Below are 24331 nucleotides of genomic sequence, written 5' to 3' on the forward strand. Positions count from 1 at the left end.
TAGGACAAAACGAAACCAGCCGGACAAACATTAACGGCATTTTCAAAATGTCCACAAGTTGCGACGGACCCGAGTGATTCTTGCAGCGCGCTGATAGCTAACACTAGTAGTGTGTGTGTGTGTGTGTGTGTGTGTGTGCGCAGTGTAGCCTAATGGGGCTTTGCTAGGCAGACAAAGTAACGCAACAGAGTTACAGAATCAAACCACTTTGCAACCAAACTACAATACACAAGCTATCTCTCTGGTGTTGTTCAATCATGACTGTGTGCTACACAGTGACAGATTTGTTATGCTCTGGACGTTCCTGAGCCGCGCGCACGGGCGCATGTTAGGGGGAACACTAACATAACATGCGTTAATTGCGTTAAATATTTTAACGCAATTAATTAACGCAATTGATTAATGCCATTAACGCGTTATTTTTGACAGCCTTAGTAGTAATAATAATCTACAAAGTAACTACTGTAGTAACTATACAGTGTTGGTGCCAATACGTTGTTACGTTTAATCAAGTACATTTGAAATTTAATCTATTGTAGTAATCGATACCTTTTACTTTCAGTACAACATTTGAGTACTCCCCCCCCCACCCCCCCCCCCCCCTGGTTTTGACTGCATGTGTATAACTATTATTATTATTATAATAATAATTATTATTATTATTATTATTATTTCAGGGACTTAATGGAAAAGATGGAGAAACGGGTGCAGCAGGACCGGCCGGTCCAGCCGTAAGTAAATGTATACTATATGTATACACATGTATATTAATGTATAATATATAATATAGTATAGTATGTATAGTTGACATATAGATACTCCACTGTTACGTTCTTAGTTTATACATGATTCATGATAACTACTTTTTATATTTATGTGATGTATGACATGCTTTTGTTTTTGCTTAAATGTAAGTCTCTCTGGATCGAGAGCGTCTGCTAAATGCCTACATTGTAAATTGTTTTACAGACGGGTGAAAGTGCAGTGGCTCAAGCCCCCTTTGATGTCTACTTGATTGATTGATCGATTGATTGATTGATTGCAGTTACTAAAGCTATGCTAAAGTGGCGTGCAAGAAAGTGCATTTCTTGCTTCCTACTCTTGTTTGTCGGAACACGGCGATGTATTTCTCTCAAAGTGAATGGTGTTTTCTGGTGTTAAAGTGAATGGTGTTTTCTGATGTTTTAAAGTGAATGGTGTTTTCTGGTGTTTTCTGGTGTTTTCAGGGACTGGCGGGGACGAGAGGCGAGCAGGGATCCCAGGGACTGATCGGCTTCCAGGTTAGTGGACCACGTTTGCTATAATCGTTGCGATCTGCTTCATAAAAAATAAAAAATAAAAAATCTGAAAAGTAGCAGTTTTGGACACATGTGATCAGGTACAGTTGTAGCTCCATTGTCATTATTCCAGCTGTTTCCAGATTTTGCTAAACTCTCTAATGACGTTGAACTCCTCACGCATCGAAGGAAGCATGAGCATGTCGGCCGAGGGTAATCGTGGGATAAAACTTTTTTTTTTCCACTGCAGGGATTACCTGGATTACCAGGCGCTCCCGGAGAGTCAGGCAAACCAGGCACTGAGGTACCTGTCTGTCTGTCTGTCTGTCTGTCTGTCTGTCTGTCTGTCTGTCTGTCTGTCTGTGAGTGACAGTGAAGTGAAACTCATTCCATACACTTTGTGGTGGTAAATGGGAGGTGTGTGTGTGTGTGTGTGTGTGTGTGTGTGTGTGTGTGTGTGTGTGTGTGTGTGTGTGTGTGTGTGTGTGTGTGTGTGTGTGTGTGTGTGTGTGTGTGTGTGTGTGTGTGTGTGTGTGTGTGTGTGTGTGTGTGTGTGTGTGTGTGTGCGTGTTGTGGTGGAAACTTAGAATGTCATACGTGGAAAACAATTATACAATTAAATATACATATGATTGGTCCACTATTGCCTCATTTCAAGTGACCAGCAGCTGCCACCATGTCTAATTAGGCCACTGTAGCTATGCACCTACCCATTCCAGAATAGAGTCATTCGACTCTCCCCAAGATAGCCCATGGAGAGAGTCGAACCCACACCTGTCAGTTGTCATGTTGTAGTTAGACCACTGTATTTGTGTAAGCTACGTCATTTAGACTCTCTGTAAGGTGCCACATATATCCTGTTGTTACCTTTCCTCCCAATCCAAGGAAGGACATGCTTAGTATGATCATCTGTTACTGACTGTCAATGCTATTCTTGAGGTTGTGTGAGGGAGAATAAAGAGAGGAGGATGGAGATTGGAGGGGAGATTGGAGGAAGGAGAGGAGGATGGAAGTATGTTTGTTTGCTATGCTGTAAATTGACCGGAGATATGAAAATAAAGAACGGAGCCTGAAACTATGGAGATCGAGTCCCGTGTCCTGATATCTTTCACTCTGCTGAGATCGTGAGATTGATAAATGCTCCTACAGTGTATTCATTGTTCCTTCTTGCTATTCTCAGGGCATTGCAGGAGAAGGTGGAGCCTCAGGAGCTAACGGTCCAAGGGTGAGGATATTAGCATACTGTACACACCATAAGGGTGAGGATATTAGCATACTGTACACACCATAAGGGTGAGGATATTAGCATACTGTACACACCATAAGGGTGAGGATGTTAGCATACTGTACACACCATAAGGGTGAGGATATTAGCATACTGTACACATGAGATGACGGGAACATGAAGGTCGTGTTCCAATGTCGCCGTGGTGATTGATTTATTTATTGATCTGTTCTATAGTCACTTAATTGCTTCCCTCTCCCCCCCCCCCCCCCCCCCAGGGCGAACGAGGACACCCCGGAGAGAGAGGAGAGGTGGGGACGAATGGACTCGGGGGTTCCAAAGGCAGCCCAGGAACGGCCGGGACCGAGGGCCCAAAGGTACTATGTTTACCCAGGGTAACTGGACTAAAGGAAAGGAAAGGTACTATGTTTACCCAGGGTAACTGGACTAAGGAAAGGAAAGGTACTATGTTTACCCAGGGTAACTGGACTAAAGGAAAGGAAAGGTACTATGTTTACCCAGGGTAACTGGACTAAGGAAAGGAAAGGTACTATGTTTACCCAGGGTAACTGGACTAAGGAAAGGAAAGGTACTATGTTTACCCAGGGTAACTGGACTAAGGAAAGGAAAGGTACTATGTTTACCCAGGGTAACTGGACTAAGGAAAGGAAAGGTACTATGTTTACCCAGGGTAACTGGACTAAAGGAAAGGAAAGGTACTATGTTTACCCAGGGTAACTGGACTAAGGAAAGGAAAGGTACTATGTTTACCCAGGGTAACTGGACTAAGGAAAGGAAAGGTACTATGTTTACCCAGGGTAACTGGACTAAGGAAAGGAAAGGTACTATGTTTACCCAGGGTAACTGGACTAAGGAAAGGAAAGGTACTATGTTTACCCAGGGTAACTGGACTAAAGGAAAGGAAAGGTACTATGTTTACCCAGGGTAACTGGACTAAGGAAAGGAAAGGTACTATGTTTACCCAGGGTAACTGGACTAAGGAAAGGAAAGGTACTTTAACGTGCCGGTCCGGGGATACGAACTATAGCGACCTTCACGATATCAAGACCGCTCCGCAAACCGTTCGACCACCGCTGCCTCAGGGTAACGGTCTTAACGTTGTGGTGTGTCCGTCGTCATGGTAACGGTCTTAACGTTGTTGTGTCTGTCGTCAGGGTAACGGTCTTAACGTTGTTGTGTGTCTGTCGTCAGGGCAACGGCGGTCCAAAGGGTGGTGTCGGAGAGGCAGGCCCTCCGGGTCTGCAGGGCATGCCTGGAGAGAGAGGTATCTCTGGCACCGGGGGCGCCAAGGGAGACGCGGTGAGTTCACCTACAGTACAACTTACAGTACAACTTACAGTACAACTTACAGTACACTACTACACTGTCGTTTAGTTTAGAGAGAGGCATCTCTGGCACCGGGGGCGCCAAGGGAGACGCGGTGAGTTACAGTACACTACTACACTGTCGTTTAGTTAACTAATAATAATAATATAATAATAATCTCTTTGTCACACAGGGTTCCATCGGTCTAATAATAATAATAATAATAATAATAATGTCTTGGTCACACAGGGTTCCATCGGTGACAAAGGAGGAGAAGGAAAGGCTGGAACGGACGGAGCCAGAGTGAGTCATCATTCATTCATTCATTCATTACACATCACTCATTCATTCATTCATTCATTACACATCACTCATTCATTCATCATTACATTACACATCATTCATTCATTCATTCATCATTACACATCACTCATTCATTCATCATTACATTACACATCACTCATTCATTCATTCATTCATTCATTACACATCACTCATTCATTCATCATTACATTACACATCACTCATTCATTCATCATTACATTACACATCACTCATTCATTCATCAGTTTTTATAAAGTTTCATCCCGTGATTACCCTCTGCCAACATGCTCATTCATTCATTCATCCATCCATCCACCCACCCACCCATCCACCCACCCACCCACCCATCCATCCATCCCTCCATCCCTCCATCCATCCACCCACCCACCCACCCATCCACCCACCCACCCATCCACCCACCCATCCACCCACCCACCCACCCATCCATCCATCCACCCACCCACCCATCCACCCACCCACCCATCCACCCATCCATCCATCCCTCCATCCCTCCATCCATCCATCCACCCACCCATCCACCCACCCACCCATCCATCCCTCCATCCATCCACCCACCCACCCACCCATCCATCCCTCCATCCCTCCATCCATCCATCCACCCACCCATCCATCCATCCCTCCATCCCTCCATCCATCCACCCACCCACCCACCCATCCATCCCTCCATCCCTCCATCCATCCATCCACCCACCCATCCATCCATCCCTCCATCCCTCCATCCATCCACCCACCCATCCACCCACCCATCCATACATCCCTCCATCCCTCCATCCATCCACCCACCCATCCACCCACCCATCCATCCCTCCCTCCCTCCATCCACCCATTAATCCATCCATCCCTCCATCCATCCACCCACCCATCCACCCACCCACCCATCCATCCATCCCTCCATCCCTCCATCCATCCATCCATCCACCCACCCATCCACCCACCCATCCATCCATCCACCCATCCATCCACCCACCCAACCACCCATCTACCCATCTACCCATCCCTCCCTCCACCCATCCATCCACCCACCCAACCACCCAACCACCCATCTACCCATCTACCCATCCATCCATCCCTCCATCCCTCCATCCATCCATCCATTAATGGTCCTGTTTGTTACCAACAGGGTCTTGCCGGGTCAGTTGGACCGACCGGCTCCAGTGGACCCAACGGAGAGAAGGTAAACACATTATAATATTATATCACATGACTGAAACCATGTCATTGATTACATCAATGTGATGATTGAAATGTATTTGTTTGTTTTCTCCAGGGTGAACAAGGACCGTCCGGACCGCGAGGACGCAGAGGGTCCAGAGCCCAGCCGGTCAGTACCGGTACCACAGTCTGTCTTTCACCGTTCCAATTTGACCCTGAGAGCTGTTTTGAATGCACCGATTCTCAACAGAAAATAAATCACAATTTACAATGTAGGCATTTAGCAGACGCTCTTAATCCAGAGCGACTTACATTAAGCAAGAACAAAAAAAGCACTGGAATACATCACATAAAAACATTTATCATGAAACATGCATAAGCTAAGAACGTAACAGTGGAATATCTATATAATGAAACTATACATACACTATACATATAAACTATACATATTTACTACTATGCTATACATATGTACTATGGCGTGCTATGACTATATACAATGCAATTATAGTGCTGTCTACATAACATGCTATAAGTCTGTATCAAATGCTATTTAAGGGCCGATTTATACTCCTATTTTAGAGCCGAATAAAAGTCGGCTCTTCGGTGATACTGAAAATTTCTGACGAGCCGAAATCATTTCGGCACTACAGCGCCGAAACAATAGGTAAAATAGGAGTATGAATCGGCCCTAATTCTACAGAAATCACGCCACTCCGTCTTTAAACGTGTGTTCTGTTGTGTTCTGTCCACAGGGTTCGAGAGGAGAGGCCGGTCCGATAGGCGCGGTCGGCTTCCCGGGAACTTCCGTAAGTTGTAGCGATGGCGGTGGTGGTGGTGGTGGCGGTGGTGGTGGCGGTGGTGGTGGTGGTGGTGGTGGTGGTGGTGGTGGTGGTGGTGAGGGCAGCTACACACGAACCGACGGGATCCACGAAATGATCGATGAATACCTCGATAACGTTTACTTCGTAATGTTTGTCTTTTTGCACGGCAGTCATCGTCATCCAGCGATCTGAGGCCTCGCGGTAGGAGGAGGAGGAGGGCCCTTTATCCCATTCAGACGTCGAATTTTTTCATAAATGTTTTCTAAATCATGACAATTTTCTGAAAGATTTGAGACACATTTTAACGATTTTTCAAAAATAGCAGACCTATGAGCTTGTAGATCTGCTATTTTTCAATAGCTAAATTATAACCAGGGGGGGCAGTCAGACAGATATTTTGTGAAGCCACCAAGGAAATCGGGATTTCCTGAAAGTTCATATAATGGCCTGTTGTGGCGCTGTCATTGGGCCTAAAAAACCCCATAGCTCCATAGAGGCCCATGTATTTGGGCCCAACTTCACCTAGACTGTATTACCTTAATAAACATGGTCATGAATACTTTCTGCTTCCAGTCACTAGTTTAAAGTCTCATTTCTAATGTCATAATATTCTTTTTGGAAAAAAAAAAAAAAAAAATGACCATAAAGTCGCGTATGTTCTGAGGGGCGTGGCTACCGTTACAGTCTATGATCGGGATTCCCCACCCACCCAAAAACCAACTAAGAAGAAGGGGGGAAGTCCCGCCTCGTTGTCTGGGCCAGCCAATGGGCCAGCTGGGCCCAAACGGATCTAGAAAGATGGCGATTTACAATTCAAGGACTGACAGGCTTCATTTTACGTCCATATCAGACCCGGGGAACGCTTTGTCCATATTTTTTACAGTCTATGATTATAACATAATGTTTAAAACACCAAAAGGGGTTATAGGCCCTTTATGCCCCCCCCCCCCCCCCCCCCCCTCCAGAAAAAAACCTTTATGCGATCGCATAATTTACAGCATAATCAGCCAAATGGCACAGATTATGCAGGGGTCCTTTCTTTTTTAAAAGGGCGCATAAACGCGAAAACTTCCCGCATATTTCGCGAAATTCCTCCATATTTCACTGCATAAGATCACATTAAGTCCCGCATATTATGCAACTTTTTGCATATTTCGCATATTTTAAACATTTCGCATAGTTCTCATTTATACTTTTTCCACATATTTTGCAACTTTCCGCATTATTTCACAACTTCCCGCAATTTCACGGCATAAAATCCACATAAAACTGGCATTATCTCATCGCATAATCAAGGATTTCAGCCCGCATAATCAAGGATTATAACCCTGGGTTATAATTAAGCAATATTACACGAGAGGGTGTGGGTTAACGTGATTATTGCCACGACAGGGATGCGGTCAGGAGCGAGACGGAGTCAAGTTCCGCAAGCATCACTGGAGTGACAATAATCACGTTAAACAACACCCTCGAGTGTAATATTGCAATTCTACCACAGTTACCCTTAAAACTAAGAAAATCGCTGAAAGAATATATTTTCTTAATGACAGATGTAGTCACTATGACCACAAATGTCCCAAGAAACTAGCTAGCCTAGCCACCCAGTTTGCTATAGCGCTCTGGGAGAACAGAGCGGCTGAATTCTTTGTTTTGATTATAGGTGGTGAACGGTGCTGGTTTAACCCACGGCTAGAAGGCCGTTTCAACCAATCAGATTGCTTCCTCAAAACGACCTGTGGTAGAATAATATTTTCATGATAACACAAAGTAGGACATCATCATCATCATCATCATCATTTTTCGACCGCGGTCGAGATCATGGATTTCACAACGCCACGCCAGACTTCCCGGTCCTTCGTTGCCATCCCCAATTCCAGCTTACTGATGCATGTGTCTCTTATCCCCGGTGGGTTCCATGACCTGACCTTTGACCTTTGACCCTGTCTCTCATCCCCGGTGGGTTCCCAGGGTCCCGACGGTCAGCCGGGCCACAAAGGAGATGCTGGAGATCTGGGTCACAAGGGCGAGTCCGGAGCTCCTGGACCTCAGGGCATGAATGGAAAGCTGGGTGTGCAGGTACGGTACGGTACAGTACGGAGCTCTACTGTACCACTCCACTGCACCTCTCCATGTTCTTACTATGTGTTGTTAGGTTGTGTCAATACTGATACAGTATCAGTATTGATACTTTTACTTAAGTAAAAAATCAGATTACTTTTTTCCAACACTGGTCATATAATTAACGGTATTCTGTTTCTACCATGACCAAGCTGTACTCTTTATACACTGTGTGTGTGTGTGTGTGTGTGTGTGTGTGTGTGTGCGTGTGCGTGTGCGTGTGCGTGTGCGTGTGCGTGTGCGTGTGCGTGCAGGGGCCCGTTGGTGTGACAGGGTTGAAGGGTGGCAGAGGAACCCAAGGAGCCACGGTGAGTTGGGAGTTATATGACATTCTGAAACATAGGGTGGTCACCCTATGATTATATATGTGTCTATGGGGTGACAGTACTTCATTAGACACCCTGGAGTCTACTGTATGTGTCTATGAGGTGACAGTACTTCATTAGACACCCTGGAGTCTACTGTATGTGTCTATGAGGTGACAGTACTTCATTAGACACCCTGGAGTCTACTGTATGTGTCTATGAGGTGACAGTACTTCATTAGACACCCTGGAGTCTACTGTATGTGTCTATGAGGTGACAGTACTTCATTAGACACCCTGGAGTCTACTGTATGTGTCTATGAGGTGACAGTACTTCATTAGACACCCTGGAGTCTACTGTATGTGTCTATGAGGTGACAGTACTTCATTAGACACCCTGGAGTCTACTGTATGTGTCTATGAGGTGACAGTACTTCATTAGACACCCTGGAGTCTACTGTATGTGTCTATGAGGTGACAGTACTTCATTAGACACCCTGGAGTCTACTGTATGTGTCTATGAGGTGACAGTACTTCATTAGACACCCTGGAGTCTACTGTATGTGTCTATGAGGTGACAGCACTTCATTAGACACCCTGGAGTCTACTGTATGTGTCTATGAGGTGACAGTACTTCATTAGACGCCCTGGAGTCTACTGTATGTGTCTATGAGGTGACAGTACTTCATTAGACACCCTGGAGTCTACTGTATGTGTCTATGAGGTGACAGTACTTCATTAGACACCCTGGAGTCTACTGTATGTGTCTATGGGGTGACAGTACTTCATTAGACACCCTGGAGTCTACTGTATGTGTCTATGAGGTGACAGTACTTCATTAGACACCCTGGAGTCTATTGTATGTGTCTATGAGGTGACAGTACTTCATTAGACACCCTGGAGTCTACTGTATGTGTCTATGAGGTGACAGTACTTCATTAGACACCCTGGAGTCTACTGTATGTGTCTATGAGGTGACAGTACTTCATTAGACACCCTGGAGTCTACTGTATGTGTCTATGAGGTGACAGTACTTCATTAGACACCCTGGAGTCTACTGTATGTGTCTATGAGGTGACAGTACTTCATTAGACACCCTGGAGTCTACTGTATGTGTCTATGAGGTGACAGTACTTCATTAGACACCCTGGAGTCTACTGTATGTGTCTATGAGGTGACAGTACTTCATTAGACACCCTGGAGTCTACTGTATGTGTCTATGAGGTGACAGTACTTCATTAGACACCCTGGAGTCTACTGTATGTGTCTATGAGGTGACAGTACTTCATTAGACACCCTGGAGTCTACTGTATGTGTCTATGAGGTGACAGTACTCCATTAGACACCCTGGAGTCTACTGTATGTGTCTATGAGGTGACAGTACTCCATTAGACACCATGGAGTCTACTGTATGTGTCTATGAGGTGACAGTACTTCATTAGACACCCTGGAGTCTACTGTATGTGTCTATGAGGTGACAGCACTTCATTAGACACCCTGGAGTCTACTGTATGTGTCTATGGGGTGACAGTACTTCATTAGACACCCTGGAGTCTACTGTATGTGTCTATGAGGTGACAGTACTTCATTAGACACCCTGGAGTCTACTGTATGTGTCTATGAGGTGACAGTACTTCATTAGACACCCTGGAGTCTACTGTATGTGTCTATGAGGTGACAGTACTTCATTACACACCCTGGAGTCTACTGTATGTGTCTATGAGGTGACAGTACTTCATTAGACACCCTGGAGTCTACTGTATGTGTCTATGAGGTGACAGTACTTCATTAGACACCCTGGAGTCTACTGTATGTGTCTATGAGGTGACAGTACTTCATTAGACACCCTGGAGTCTACTGTATGTGTCTATGAGGTGACAGCACTTCATTAGACACCCTGGAGTCTACTGTATGTGTCTATGGGGTGACAGTAACATAGTTTGATGTGTATTTACATGTTCTTCGTCTTTGTTCATACTGTATATATGTCATTGTTTATACTGTACATACTGTACTCCGTAGGGTTCATCTGGTTTCCCTGGACTGCCGGGAGGAGTCGGCGGACCTGGGTCTCTTGTGAGTACAGTACACCGTCTACTGTAAAAAGAAGAAAGTTATATTGTCATATTTTGACAGTAGAAACTGCCTGTCATAATTTCACCCCCCCCCCTCCTCCCTATCTAATTATTGTACAGTATTAGGATGTTGATATTCATTTTGTACTCATCCTTAGGGCCCCAAATCACACCCTAGAAAGCACGAGTGTCTATTTCAAAGTAGCTCTCACGTCAAAAATGTGTAGGCATTAAAAACCGAAGAAAAAAAAACTAAAAAGTTGAAAAAAAACCCCACACATGCGAGTACCTGTTCCATGTTCACTGATGGTTTGTGTTCCCATCCCTCCAGGGTAACACGGGCCCCGCCGGGCCCATCGGCGGCCCAGGAAAGCGTGGCCCCGGTGGGGTGGTGGGGGACGGCGGGGCCCCTGGGTTCCAGGGAGAGCGAGGGGCCACGGGGACCCCCGGAGGCCCAGGAGAGAAGGGCATCTCTGGAGAGGACGGCCCTGGAGTAAGAGGACCGTTCACACGTTCACTTTGACTGTGTGTGTGTGTGTGTGTCTGTGTCTGTGTCTGTGTCTGTGTCTGTGTCTGTGTGTGTGTCTGTGTGTCTGTGTCTGTGTCTGTCTGTGTGTGTGTGTGTGTCTGTGTCCGAGCACGGAATGTGTGTGTGTGTGTGTGTGTGTGTGTGTGTGTGTGTCCGAGCACGGAGTGTGTGTCTGTGTGTGTCCGAGCACGGAATGTGTGTGTGTGTGTGTGTGTGTGTGTGTCCGAGCACGCAATGTGTGTGTGTCCCTGTGTCCGAGCATGGAAATAGCACATATTGTCACCACCGAGTTGCACCACTCACTTCAGACGGTTCTGGTTCTGTTCTCCAGGGACCCGACGGGCCTCCCGGACCTGCCGGAACCACGGGACAGAGAGGAGGGGTCGGCATACCCGGAGTCCGAGGAGAGAGAGGCATGGTGGGACTGCCCGGCCCCAACGTAAGTGTTCCCCAGAACCTCAGTCAACCTTTTGGGTTTGGGACCTGCATGTCCAAGTGTCTTTGAGCAAGGCACTGAACCCCTGATTGCTCCCGATGTGCTGGTTGGTGCCTTGCATGGTTTCCGTCACAATCGGTGTATGAATGTGTGTGTGAACCAGGGGGGCAGTCAGACAGATATTTAACCAGGGGGGCAGTCAGACAGATATTTAACCAGGGGGGCAGTCAGACAGATATTTAACCAGGGGGGCAGTCAGACAGATATTTAACCAGGGGGGCAGTCAGACAGTTAATAAACATGGTCATGAATACTTTCTGCTTCCAGTCACTAGTTTAAAGTCTCATTTCTAATGTCATAATATTCTTTTTGGAAAATTATGGTCCCATTTATTAAAATAATGACCATAAAGTCACGTATGTTCTGAGGGGCGTGGCTACCGTTACAGTCTATGATCGGGATTCCCCTCCCACTCGAGTCAAAATAAACTAAGAAGAAGGGGGGGGGAAGTCCCGCCTCATTGTCTGGGCCAGCCAATGGGCCAGCTGGGCCCAAACGGAGCCAGCCAATGGGCCAGCTGGGCCCAAACGGAGCCAGCCAATGGGCCAGCTGGGCCCAAACGGATCTAGAAAGATGGCGATTTACAATACAAGGACTGACAGGCTTCATTTTACGTCCATATCAGACCCGGCGAACGCTTTGTCCATATTCTTTTACAGTCTATGGTGTGAATGGGTGAATGTAATGCACAGTCTATGTAAAGCGCCTTGGATAAAGGCGCTATATAAATGCACCATTTACCATCTTATTTCCCAGGGTGCACCTGGGAAGGCTGGCGGCCATGGAGTTTCGGGTTCCAAAGGGCCTTCTGGTGGCGTCGGTTTGCCCGGAGCCCGAGGGCCCAGCGGAGACCGCGGACCAGAGGTTTACCATCTTTACTTTGACACCATTCTCTATTAGTCCTGGACAGCGCATGCAGCTTTAACCCATTCTGAACTGAGATCAGATTCTAAAAATGTCTTAAACATCCTGACAGTTTTCCATTCTGACCTGAGATCAGATTCTAAAAATGTCTTCTACATCCTGACAGTTTTCTGAAAAAGTTATGTTTCTAATGTCAGTCGTTCTTCGGTTTTTCCAAAAAATAGCAGATCTACAAGCTCATAGCGCTCATAGCTCGGTGGCGCGCTATGAGCTTGTAGATCTGCTATTTTTAAATAGCTAAAGCATAACAGAATGCTAACACCAAAAGGGGTTCACGCCCAAAATGTGTTAATGTTGTTAACCCATTTAGACCTGACGTCAAAATAATAAAAAGAATATTCTGAAAGAATATATATTCAAAGATGTGTGCCGCATTTTCACGATTAAAAAAAAATCGCTTTTTTTTTTCAATAGCTAAAGTATAACATAATGCTTATAGTTAAAATACCAAAAGGGGTTCCCGCCCCGAAATGGGTTAAAACATCATAAAGGTTTTCCAATTTTTTTCCAATCATATCACATTATTATATCATTATCATAAATTTGGGAGACATGAATTCATGCAAATATCGGATGACAACATCGGCCGATTATCTCAGTCATTATACTATTATTATATACGCATATCTTATCTAATGTGTTTGGATGTGATGATGATCAGTGTGTACTGTAACTACCTGTAACTATATCTCTGTATTCAGGGTGTACAGATCGATAGATATATTCTTTATTTCTGTGTCATGCACCAAAGGCGCCCAGCCCACATGGACTTACACCATAACATTGCTTCAATATTGCATTGTGTAAAAGAAACATTTTCACACAAACAAAACATTCTGCCTCATTTCCCACGATTTGCATAAAAAGTCTGCCAAAGCAAAAATACCCCTCCCAAAACAAAACTCCAGCTTCTCATAGTCCTCCAACCAGAAGAAGCCAGCACAGATGGTTGTCATCTTACAAAACAATACATGTCTTAAAGGGACACTTCACCCTTTTAGCAAAAAAATATATATCAATGACCTTTATAAGATTTAGAACACGTTCCTGGCGTTATTTTTTGTGTAATCTCTGGTTTTAGATATTTTAGATTATCCGATCTGCACTGACGTCAGAGCAAACTTTCCGTATTCTTTCCGGACTACATTTGTCCAAAACACTGCAGCTAGACCAGCCCCAATACACACTCGTCACGGACACTGTTCCACCTACCTACGTTGACTCCACCCCCACATGCGCTTTTGTTTGTTATTGTGTTTGTATCATGTCGCCGTCGCCGATCAGAGTAGCACCAGAGAGAATATACAAAGAAAAAACAACCTCAGAGGAGACGCTCGTCTTGCCACAAATCCCCCCCCCCCCCCCCCAGGGCTGCCGAATCAATAATGTACCGGGTAACACCACAAGTTACAACGCAGCTGTGGACGCACATGACAGATGTCTGGAAACCTACTAAAAGTAACTGGGTGGTGTGGATGGAATGTCAGGCACGAGTAAGTACATACATTGTAGTATTGTAGCTATGTTGACAACTTCTAGGCTACTGTGTCTTTTGGGTACACGTATGCTAAAGTAACCAATCAGCAGCTAACGCTAATGTTGCCTTTTCTAATATAGATAATATAATACGAAAATAAAACGATACATTTGGACAACAGAAAGTCTGAGAAACTGTTTTAATTATAGTGCACTAAACCATTACGCACCAGGCCTCATACAGCTGTAGTAGCTTCTTATTTTGTTTTTGGTAAAAACCTTTTTTTATACTCTATCTGAGGCGCTTTCCTTTACAACGGTGGAAATGGCCTGGGTTCTATAGTCTATACTATCTACTCAGCTTATATGGTTATATACATGTAGAAAAAGTATCTGAAAGAAATAAACAATTCTAAATCTGACTATTGCAAAGAGTTATGCAAACAACAGTGCAACGTATTATGCAAACAAAGTAAATTAAATGGCACCAATTCACAGTACAGTAGCCTAGTGCATCCATGGGACCCCCTGCAGTTCCACGGATGGGTCCATTATCAATAATCAAAAAGTTAGTCAATCTGTAAATTAGCCTTGCTGAAAAAAAAAAAAAAAGTAAACACTTGAATATATAGGAGTCATACATTTATAGCTGCATAGAAAATATGTAATGAAAAATGTGCAAATGTTGCAGTATACATAGAATATTATTTTATTTGAATACAATCCTAGTTTCATATGAAAGACATTGCTAACAAGTTGTTTTTCTGTTTTTCATTCAGACCAGTGAATGTGGAGGCCGATGACGGGTGATGACAGCTCCTTCCTTGACAGACATACTGTATGGAGGTCATAGCCGGATGTCAGGGGAATGCCTGAAATCCACCTGCAATCAAGCTTTATCACTTCTATCTTCCTTCCTGTATAATACATTTTGTAACTGCAAATCATTTCACCTATTGTTCTCCTCTAAACTTACAAACTGACAATAACTAAACCAGATATTTTATACAAAGAAAGTGGCTATCATCACTGTTATACACTGATTTGGTAGAACATTGTGGCATTGTGGCATACACGCTTTATATTTGCTTACACATTACAATTTGAGGAACCAAAAGCATAGACAGAATGTTACTATTGTTTACGTCTAGGTGTGCCAATTGAAATGGAAATGAATGGAGATTTTTGCATACTCTCATTCTAATGCACTGCTTTTAGAGAACATTCTTGTGGAAATGTGGAAGTAAAAAGAAAAAAACGTACTGCATTACTGTGTCCTTTTCCATTGTAAGATGCAACCAATGTTATTTGTCAACCCATGAAATTGATATTAGTGATAAATATTGAACTCCAGCTAGAAGCTTTGTAAGCATTCAATACAGCATACAGTATATAGCTGGACAGATTTTTACTCTTCACATGTTTTCACTGATAACATGGACTAATATTTTTACACTGGTATCAGACATGGCCAAATGAATCCTGGGCCAAATGAGACTATTATCAGACCATTTCTAATGAAGATAACCCTTCACATTACAGTGTCAGTGCCACAGCTGAATGCTAGCAAATGTCAAACTGAAACAGTTGAATTACTGGTAAAGTAATAAATGTACAGTAGGCCTACTTATTATAGCCTATGCATACCTTCAATGAATTGAAACCAAAATGTGAAGCTCAGTTTTATTTACAGAAACAAAAGAAAAATATATTATTGCAGCTGGGATGTTATAGCTGCAAAGACTTCCTCGAATCCGAAGACGGTTTCCAGCACCAATTCTCCTTGCAGTCAGAAGTTCTCAGAACCCACTCGAGAAAGTGTCTGTAGGCAACCCAACCAAGCGATTTTGACTGAAAGATATAATTGACAATAAAAGTATAAAACAGACGTGATTATAGTTCGGTAAACTATAGCTAATATAGTTATAGTAACATATAGACCGGGATATTTCCGATATTCCACTAATATGACAGCTCGAAAAAGACAGCAGTGGAGTATAATTGACTCTTCAGTTACAGTAATATACACACCGCTACCTAAAGTAGCCTAATATTGACATGTACAACGAACACTTACACTGGGTTGAATATCAATTCGGACGCTATACAATTACAAGATAGCATATCAAGTCTCTAGATCAAACAAGCCTGTTTCATTCTTGCCTCTCTTACTTCAAGAACGGACGATTAAAGCATTACTCAAGCTGCTTACACTTTATTCACATAACATATAACATAGCATGTTTACAGTCTGGTTCATCTGTCACGACGTTCACTGCTGCCCTGGTGTCTAACATGCGTGCGGAAACACGTAGCCAACTAACAATCATAATTGTTACAAAGCCTGAGATTTATTCCGTCGTAGATGTATTTGTCGATTCTGACATGTCATAATCGATATCTACGAGAGTCTAAATCCTACTATCCTAGGCAACAAACCATTTAGCCCCGCTCGCAACCTACGTAAAGTTTCTGACATTGTCATCCAACTGTCAGAAACTTTACGTAGGGTTCCAAGCGGGGCTACAAACCAATGCACTCGGATAAGGACCACGGTTAGCTTGGTTTAGCATACACAAAAGACAACGTAAGAAGTTGACAACAGCTATACAATACTACATTTGTAGCAATATAGGCCTACTTACTCGTGACAGACAATATTCCATCGACACGGTTCTGGACCAAGCGTCCAAAGCAGTTGTTTTCTCTGTATACTCTCTCTTGTGCTGCGACATGAGTCAACGTAGGTAGGTGGAACAGTGTCCGTGACGAGTGTGTATTGGGGCTGGTCTAGCTGCAGTGTTTACAGAGACAAATGTAGTCCGGAAAGAATACGGAAAGTTTGCTCTGACGTCAGTGCAGATCGGATAATCTAAAATATCTAAACCCAGAGATTACACAAAAAATAACGCCAGGAAAGTGTTCTCAATCTTATAAAGGTCATTGATATATATTTTTTTGCTAAAAGGGTGAAGTGTCCCTTTTCATATAAAGGGCAGTAAAACAAAAAATGAATTTCATTTTCAATTTATTTCAAATCACACACTAGACACACTCTGTCCTCCTCAGGAGTACCAATGAATCTACCCGTTTCTAAAGCTAATGGTCCCAGAATGCAGCTGTGCACAAAAAGATCTCTGACCTTTACAGTTTATACACTGTACTTTTTCAATTCAATTCAAAGGGCTTTATTGGCATGAGAAAACATACGTTTACATTGCCAATGCAGAAAGAACAATACAAACAATACAGCAATATACAATCAAAACAAAAATTATGTACATTTGAAAGTCAGAATCTTCAATAGATCAATTTCTATGTACCGAGATCACTCGATGCAGGTATAGTGCAGGAATATACACAATGATTAGTCTTTAGGGTGGTTGTGTTCCATTTGATATCCTTCTCCTCCTATCACAGCAACTCACAGATCTTGCTGCTGCTGTGTTTGCACATTGTTGTACTTTGTTGTACAGCAGATATGGGAGTTTTTTTGTCATTGGTCACGCTGTGGTTGTAATCTGTAACTATCTCTCTGTATTCAGGGTATACAGTACACACTAAACCCAAGCGTTTAGGTTATAAACTGTTTTAAACACATATTTGTAACACTTTTTAAACGTGTCACAGTGTTTAGATTATAAACAGAAGAACATGTTTAATCGCCTGTAACACTTTTTAAACGTGTCACAGTGTTTAGATTATAAACAGAAGAACATGTTTAATCGCCTGTAACACTTTTTAAACGTGTCACAGTGTTTAGATTATAAACAGAAGAACATGTTTAATCGCCTGTAACACTTTTTAAACGTGTCACAGTGTTTAGATTATAAACAGAAGAACATGTTTAATCGCCCGTAACACTTTTTAAACGTGTCACAGTGTTTAGATTATAAACAGAAGAACATGTTTAATCGCCTGTAACACTTTTTAAACGTGTCACAGTGTTTAGATTATAAACAGAAGAACATGTTTAATCGCCTGTAACACTTTTTAAACGTGTCACAGTGTTTAGATTATAAACAGAAGAACATGTTTAATCGCCTGTAACACTTTTTAAACGTGTCACAGTGTTTAGATTATAAACAGAAGAACATGTTTAATCGCCAGTAACACTTTTTAAACGTGTCACAGTGTTTAGATTATAAACAGAAGAACATGTTTAATCGCCCGTAACACTTTTTAAACACATAAACGTGTTTAGTTTTTACAATCAAAGTCAGTCATTATTATAGGTGTTTAGAATTTGAACACTAGGTGTTCTCGTGAGGTGTTTGAGTGAACTCGTGTTCTACTGTATTTTATGACCATTAATAAACACTTGGCATTTTATTATTACACACATGGTGTTTAGGTTTTAAACGCGTCACATGTTCCAGGGATTTACATATATACTGTATATACAGTAACTATACCTGTAACTATATCTGTCTGTATTCAGGGTATCTCCGGAGCCGATGGCACACCTGGCAAGGATGGCATCAATGGAGCTCGGGTAAGATGGAACCTGATGTTGATATACAGTATGATATACAGTATGATATACAGTATGATATACAGTATGATATACAGCAGGGCTGGGCAACTTTGACGATGGAGAGGAGTCACTATATTTCCACACTTGTTTGTGCATCTACATATACTGTTTGTGCTCATGATTTTCTCGTTAAATGTGAACGTGTGTGTGTATGTGCGCGTGTGTGTGTGTGTGTGTGTGTGTGTGTGTGTGCGTGTGCGTGTGCGTGTGCGTGTGCAGGGGGACAGAGGCAGCAACGGCGCCGAGGGTCTCGCCGGGCCCGCTGGGTCTCACGGACCCGAGGGTTCCGTGGGAATGCCGGGAGGCCCGGGACAGAGAGGGACCAACGTGAGTCACACTGTAACCCCTTCTGACCTGAGATCAGATTCTACAAAATGTCTTCTACATCCTGACAGTTTTCCATTCTGACCTGAGATCAGATTCTATAAAATGTTCTTCTACATCCTGATAGTTTTCCATTCTGACCTGAGATCAGATTCTAAAAAATGTCTTCTACATCCTGACTGTTTTCCATTCTGACCTGAGATCAGACTCTAAAAATGTTCTTCTACATCCTGACAGTTTTCATTCTGACCTGAGATCAGATTCTAAAAAATGTCTTCTACATCCTGACAGTTTTCCATTCTGACCTGAGATCAGATTCTAAAAATGTTCTTCTACATCCTGACAGTTTTCCATTCTGACCTGAGATCAGATTCTACAAAATATTCTTCTACATCCTGACAGTTTTCCATTCTGACCTGAGATCAGATTCTATAAATGTCTTCTACATCCTGACAGTTTTCCATTCTGACCTGAGATCAGATTCTATAAATGTCTTCTACATCCTGACAGTTTTCCATTCTGACCTGAGATCAGATTCTAAAAAATGTCTTCTACATCCTGACAGTTTTCCATTCTGACCTGAGATCAGATTCTAAAAAATGTTCTTCTACATCCTGACAGTTTTCCATTCTGACCTGAGATCAGATTCTAAAAAATGTCTTCTACATCCTGACAGTTTCCATTCTGACCTGAGATCAGATTCTATAAATGTCTTCTACATCCTGACAGTTTTCTGAAAAAGCTATGTTTCCATGTCAGTCGTTCTTCGATTTTTCAAAAATATCAGACCTACAAGCTCGTAGCGCGCCACCGAGTGGCGCGCTACGAGCTTGTAGGTCTGATATTTTTCAATAGCTAAAGCACGGCATGATCTGTACTGTGTTTGTGTGTCTGTTTTCAGGGTGCCAAGGGCCCCACCAGGAGCCTAAAGTACTGTGTTTGTGTGTCTGTTTTCAGGGTGCCAAGGGCCCCCCAGGAGCCTAAAGTACTGTGTTTGTGTGTCTGTTTTTAGGGTGCCAAGGGGCCCCCAGGAGCCTAAAGTACTGTGTTTGTGTGTCTGTTTTTAGGGTGCCAAGGGCCCCCCAGGAGCCTAAAGTACTGTGTTTGTGTGTCTGTTTTCAGGGTGCCAAGGGCCCCCCAGGAGCCTAAAGTACTGTGTTTGTGTGTCTGTTTTTAGGGTGCCAAGGGCCCCCCAGGAGCCGAGGGCCCGGACGGTGTACGAGGCCATTTGGTGAGGACGAAACGGCATGATTTATTACCTTTTTTTCTCCACGCATTCTGTTCAGATATTCTTTCGGATATCTGATATATATAATATTAACCCTTTCACATCCAAGAGGTCAAGAGGTCAGGGGACCCCAGTCATATTGAAATATACTATTCTCTCTTGCATAATAAAGTACTTTCTGCTTTTTGTACTTTTAAGTGCATTTTGATACCAAACACTTTTGTACTTTTACTCAAGTACGTTTTGTAACTGACTATTTCGACACTGCAGTAGGCCTGTTGATACTTTTATACTTAAGTACAAAGTGTGAGTACTCTTTCCACCACTTTTCCCAGGGGCCCCAAGGGCCGCTCGGAGAGCAGGGCGCGGCCGGAGAGCCAGGAGAGAGGGGTCAGAAGGGTCACCGCGGGTTCACCGGACTGCACGGCCTGCCAGGAATAACGGTAAGACTCCCCAGCACCGGAACCCTAAGCCGAACGTGTACTCCCCAGCACCAGAACCCTAAGCCGAACGTGTACTCCCCAGCACCGGAACCCTAAGCCGAACGTGTACTCCCCAGCACCGGAACCCTAAGCCGAACGTGTTTACTCCCCAGCACCGGAACCCTAAGCCAAACGTGTTTACTCCCCAGCACCGGAACCCTAAGCCAAACGTGTACTCCCCAGCACCGGAACCCTAAGCCGAACGTGTTTACTCCCCAGCACCGGAACCCTAAGCCGAACGTATACTCCCCAGCACCGGAACCCTAAGTCAAACATGTACTCCCCAGCACCGGAACCCTAAGCCGAACGTGTTTACTCCCCAGCACCGGAACCCTAAGCCAAACGTGTACTCCCAAACGTGTATACCCCCCCCCAAATATATCTGTTTATATCAGATGTATCGATTTATATCTAAATCCAGTCATGTTTTCATTGTGTGTTTATGTATAGGCTTGAACTTTATATAGCCAATCGATTTCAACCAATAATAATTATGGTGAAGAGAATGTTTTCAATCTATCGGAGAATTATTATGATCTGACAAAATGTCGCTCATCCATTTCAGGGACAACCAGGAGATTATGGAGCGAGGGGCATTCTGGGGCCAGCTGGACCCAGAGTAAGTTCACACCCATTCTGACCTGAGATCAGATTCTAAACATGTCTTCTACATCCTGACAGTTTTCATTCTGACATGAGATCAGATTCTACAAATGTCTTCTACATCCTGACAGTCTTCATTCTGACCTGAGATCAGATTCTAAACATGTCTTCTACATCCTGACAGTCTTCTGAAAAAGCTATGTTTCTATGTCAGTCGTTCTTCGACTTTTCAAAAATAGCAGACCTACGAGCTTGTAGATCTGCTGTTTTTCAATAGCTAAAGCATAGCATAATGCTAACACCAAAAGGGGTTCCCGCCCCAAAATGGGTTTAAGTTTTTTTTCTCAACACCAACCACATCTCAAAGTAGTTTTCTGCCTCTACAAAAAACAGAGATATTTTGTGCCAGCTCTACTCAACTATAACCGTGTCAATGATCTGTGCAATGAATGACCTTTTGTGTTGGATAATTTCCCCAGGGGCCCCCAGGCGTGGTGGGACCGCCAGGAAAGGAGGGCCACATGGGACAGCCCGGCCCCATGGGGCCCCCGGGGAGCAGAGGAACCGGTGGTGACCTGGGAGAAGCGGTGAGGACCATTTTACAATTTAGTGCATTTTAGGCATTATCTGGCCCTCTCTTTCCAAAGTATCTGTGGCTCTCTTTACGTCTTATTTTGACCGCTCAAAGAATCAAGGCGAAAGGGCCTTTCTGTGTGGAGTTTGCATGTTCTCCCCGTGTCCCCCTATAGGGTAGGTACCCTCACATGTTCTCCCTGTGTCCCCTAGGGTAGGTACCCTCACATGTTCTCCCTGTGTCCCCTAGGGTAGGTACCCTCACATGTTCTCCCCGTGTCCCCTAGGGTAGGTACCCTCACATGTTCTCCCTGTGTCCCCTAGGGTAGATACCCTCACATGTTCTCCCTGTGTCCCCTAGGGTAGGTACCCTCACATGTTCTCCCCGTGTCCCCTAGGGTAGGTACCCTCACATGTTCTCCCCGTGTCCCCTAGGGTAGGTACCCTCACATGTTCTCCCCGTGTCCCCTAGGGTAGGTACCCTCACATGTTCTCCCCGTGTCCCCTAGGGTAGGTACCCTCACATGTTCTCCCCGTGTCCCCTAGGGTAGATACCCTCACAAAAACATGCAGTAATCCTGGTCTCTAAACTGCCTCCCCCTGGCCAGCCGGGGCGCCTGATGGAGGGGAAAGGAACTGTTCGGAATAACGTGTCCCTTCCACACGGCCGGGGAAATTCCCCTCTTGTCAGGTGAAAAGAAGCAGCTTGGACTCCTCATGCATAGAAGGAGGCATGAGGTCAGTCCGCTGCCCCCCCAGGTTGGCAGAGGAAGTGTAGCGCCCAGGGTTACATTAGATAATTGGCACTGGGTGAAAAAAAAAAACTGGGTTACAAAATCGTGGGATAAAAAATGTTAAGAAAAAAAACAAAAACAACTGTGTGTGTTTTCAGGGTCCACACGGAGACCCCGGGCTCCCCGGCCCCCCGGGGCCCCCGGGGCCCCCCACCGCCGCCGCCGACCTCCACGACCTCTTCGGAGGCGCGCCGTGGCACGACTACGACCTGAAGGGGGAGGAGGGGGACTTCCAGTACGACGACCCCCCGGCCCCGCCCCCGGAGTTCAACGAGGACGAGGCGGCCCGGCCCGACGCGGCCTCGGAGGTGGCGGGCTCCGCCCCCGTCCACCAGGCCACGCTGAAGAGCCTCAGAGACGAGGCCCGGCCCAACGTGGCCTCGGAGGTGGCGGGCGCCGACCGCGGCGTCCAGGCCACGCTGAAGAGCCTCAGCGGGCGGCTCCAGGGGCTCCGCAACCCCGACGGGACCCGGGGCAACCCGGCCAAGAGCTGCCAGGACATCCTGGAGTGCTACCCGTTCAAGAAGAGCGGTGCGTTCTCGCTATATGACTAAAACTATGATGGTTGTTAGCTTGTGTTAAAACACATTCTGTACGTCAAGACGAGCTGAGCCTTAGACGTCCTAGCGCATCCTCCATGATACGGGGCCAGATAAGAATATTCAGAATTGTTCCTATTTTTTTCTTTTTGGCCCGTTCGCCTTTCGGCTGCCGTATGCTAACGCTCTGGGCTCATATTAGCTTACCGTTGATTTACATGTTAGCGCGGCGGAAAGAATGACTGGTATCTCCTAATCCAGGGCGCTCTCCGTGGTGATGAACGGATCGATTATGCTGGCGCTTCATTTCTGCTCCTCATCCGTCTCTCTCCCGCAAAATATGAACGCTTTTTGGATCATATATATCGTATAAATTAAAATGATCGCAATGTAAGCTATAGCAATGTAAAGTCAACTTTTTTTAGTAGATTGTTTACCGGGTCATGGCTTTCAGAGTAAAAGCGCTGAGACAACCCAGAGCTCTTATTTTGAAGCACTTCCGGGCACTGATAGTGTTTTAAAGGAACCACACCGTGCATCGTTATATGTCCGTGTCCCTCAAACGTATTGCTGATGGTTTGAGCCTAAATCACCACTCTGATATTACGTCATTTCTGTGTGGCTTCTAAAGCACTTTCAGCTGCAGTACCACATTGTGTACTGTTAGAGGTGTAATGTTAGAGTCCACATTGTGTACTGTTAGAGGTGTAATGTTAGAGACCACATTGTGTACTGTTAGAGGTGTAATGTTAGAGTCCACATTGTGTACTGTTAGAGGTGTAATGTTAGAGTCCACATTGTGTACTGTTAGAGGTGTAATGTTAGAGACCACATTGTGTACTGTTAGAGGTGTAATGTTAGAGTCCACATTGTGTACTGTTAGAGGTGTAATGTTAGAGACCACATTGTGTACTGTTAGAGGTGTAATGTTAGAGTCCACATTGTGTACTGTTAGAGGTGTAATGTTAGAGTCCACATTGTGTACTGTTAGAGGTGTAATGTTAGAGTCCACATTGTGTACTGTTAGAGGTGTAATGTTAGAGTCCACATTGTGTACTGTTAGAGGTGTAATGTTAGAGTCCACATTGTGTACTGTTAGAGGTGTAATGTTAGAGTCCACATTGTGTACTGTTAGAGGTGTAATGTTAGAGTCCACATTGTGTACTGTTAGAGGTGTAAT

The 24331-nt window shown here is 44.4% G+C and overlaps 1 protein-coding gene across 1 annotated transcript in view; it reads left to right on the forward strand.

Annotated features, from left to right (window-relative positions):
* The window catches only part of LOC310854246 (uncharacterized protein), a 109376-nt gene that overhangs the window by 80754 nt on the left and 4291 nt on the right, over positions 1–24331 (forward strand). Inside the window, exons 30-52 of the mRNA XM_083758821.1 lie at positions 678–731; positions 1227–1280; positions 1528–1581; positions 2458–2502; positions 2781–2879; positions 3715–3822; positions 4078–4131; positions 5294–5347; positions 5441–5494; positions 6081–6134; positions 8118–8225; positions 8522–8575; positions 10594–10647; positions 10978–11139; positions 11507–11614; positions 12428–12535; positions 18513–18566; positions 18828–18935; positions 20110–20163; positions 20496–20603; positions 21208–21261; positions 21725–21832; positions 22711–23143. Coding sequence (XP_083614947.1) covers positions 678–731; positions 1227–1280; positions 1528–1581; positions 2458–2502; positions 2781–2879; positions 3715–3822; positions 4078–4131; positions 5294–5347; positions 5441–5494; positions 6081–6134; positions 8118–8225; positions 8522–8575; positions 10594–10647; positions 10978–11139; positions 11507–11614; positions 12428–12535; positions 18513–18566; positions 18828–18935; positions 20110–20163; positions 20496–20603; positions 21208–21261; positions 21725–21832; positions 22711–23143 — 2143 coding nt within the window. The remainder of the gene's footprint in view (positions 1–677; positions 732–1226; positions 1281–1527; positions 1582–2457; positions 2503–2780; positions 2880–3714; positions 3823–4077; positions 4132–5293; positions 5348–5440; positions 5495–6080; positions 6135–8117; positions 8226–8521; positions 8576–10593; positions 10648–10977; positions 11140–11506; positions 11615–12427; positions 12536–18512; positions 18567–18827; positions 18936–20109; positions 20164–20495; positions 20604–21207; positions 21262–21724; positions 21833–22710; positions 23144–24331) is intronic.

Source organism: Protomyctophum parallelum (genome assembly GCF_964188405.1).
Source record: "Protomyctophum parallelum genome assembly, chromosome: 23".
In the NCBI taxonomy this organism is placed as follows: domain Eukaryota; kingdom Metazoa; phylum Chordata; class Actinopteri; order Myctophiformes; family Myctophidae; genus Protomyctophum; species Protomyctophum parallelum.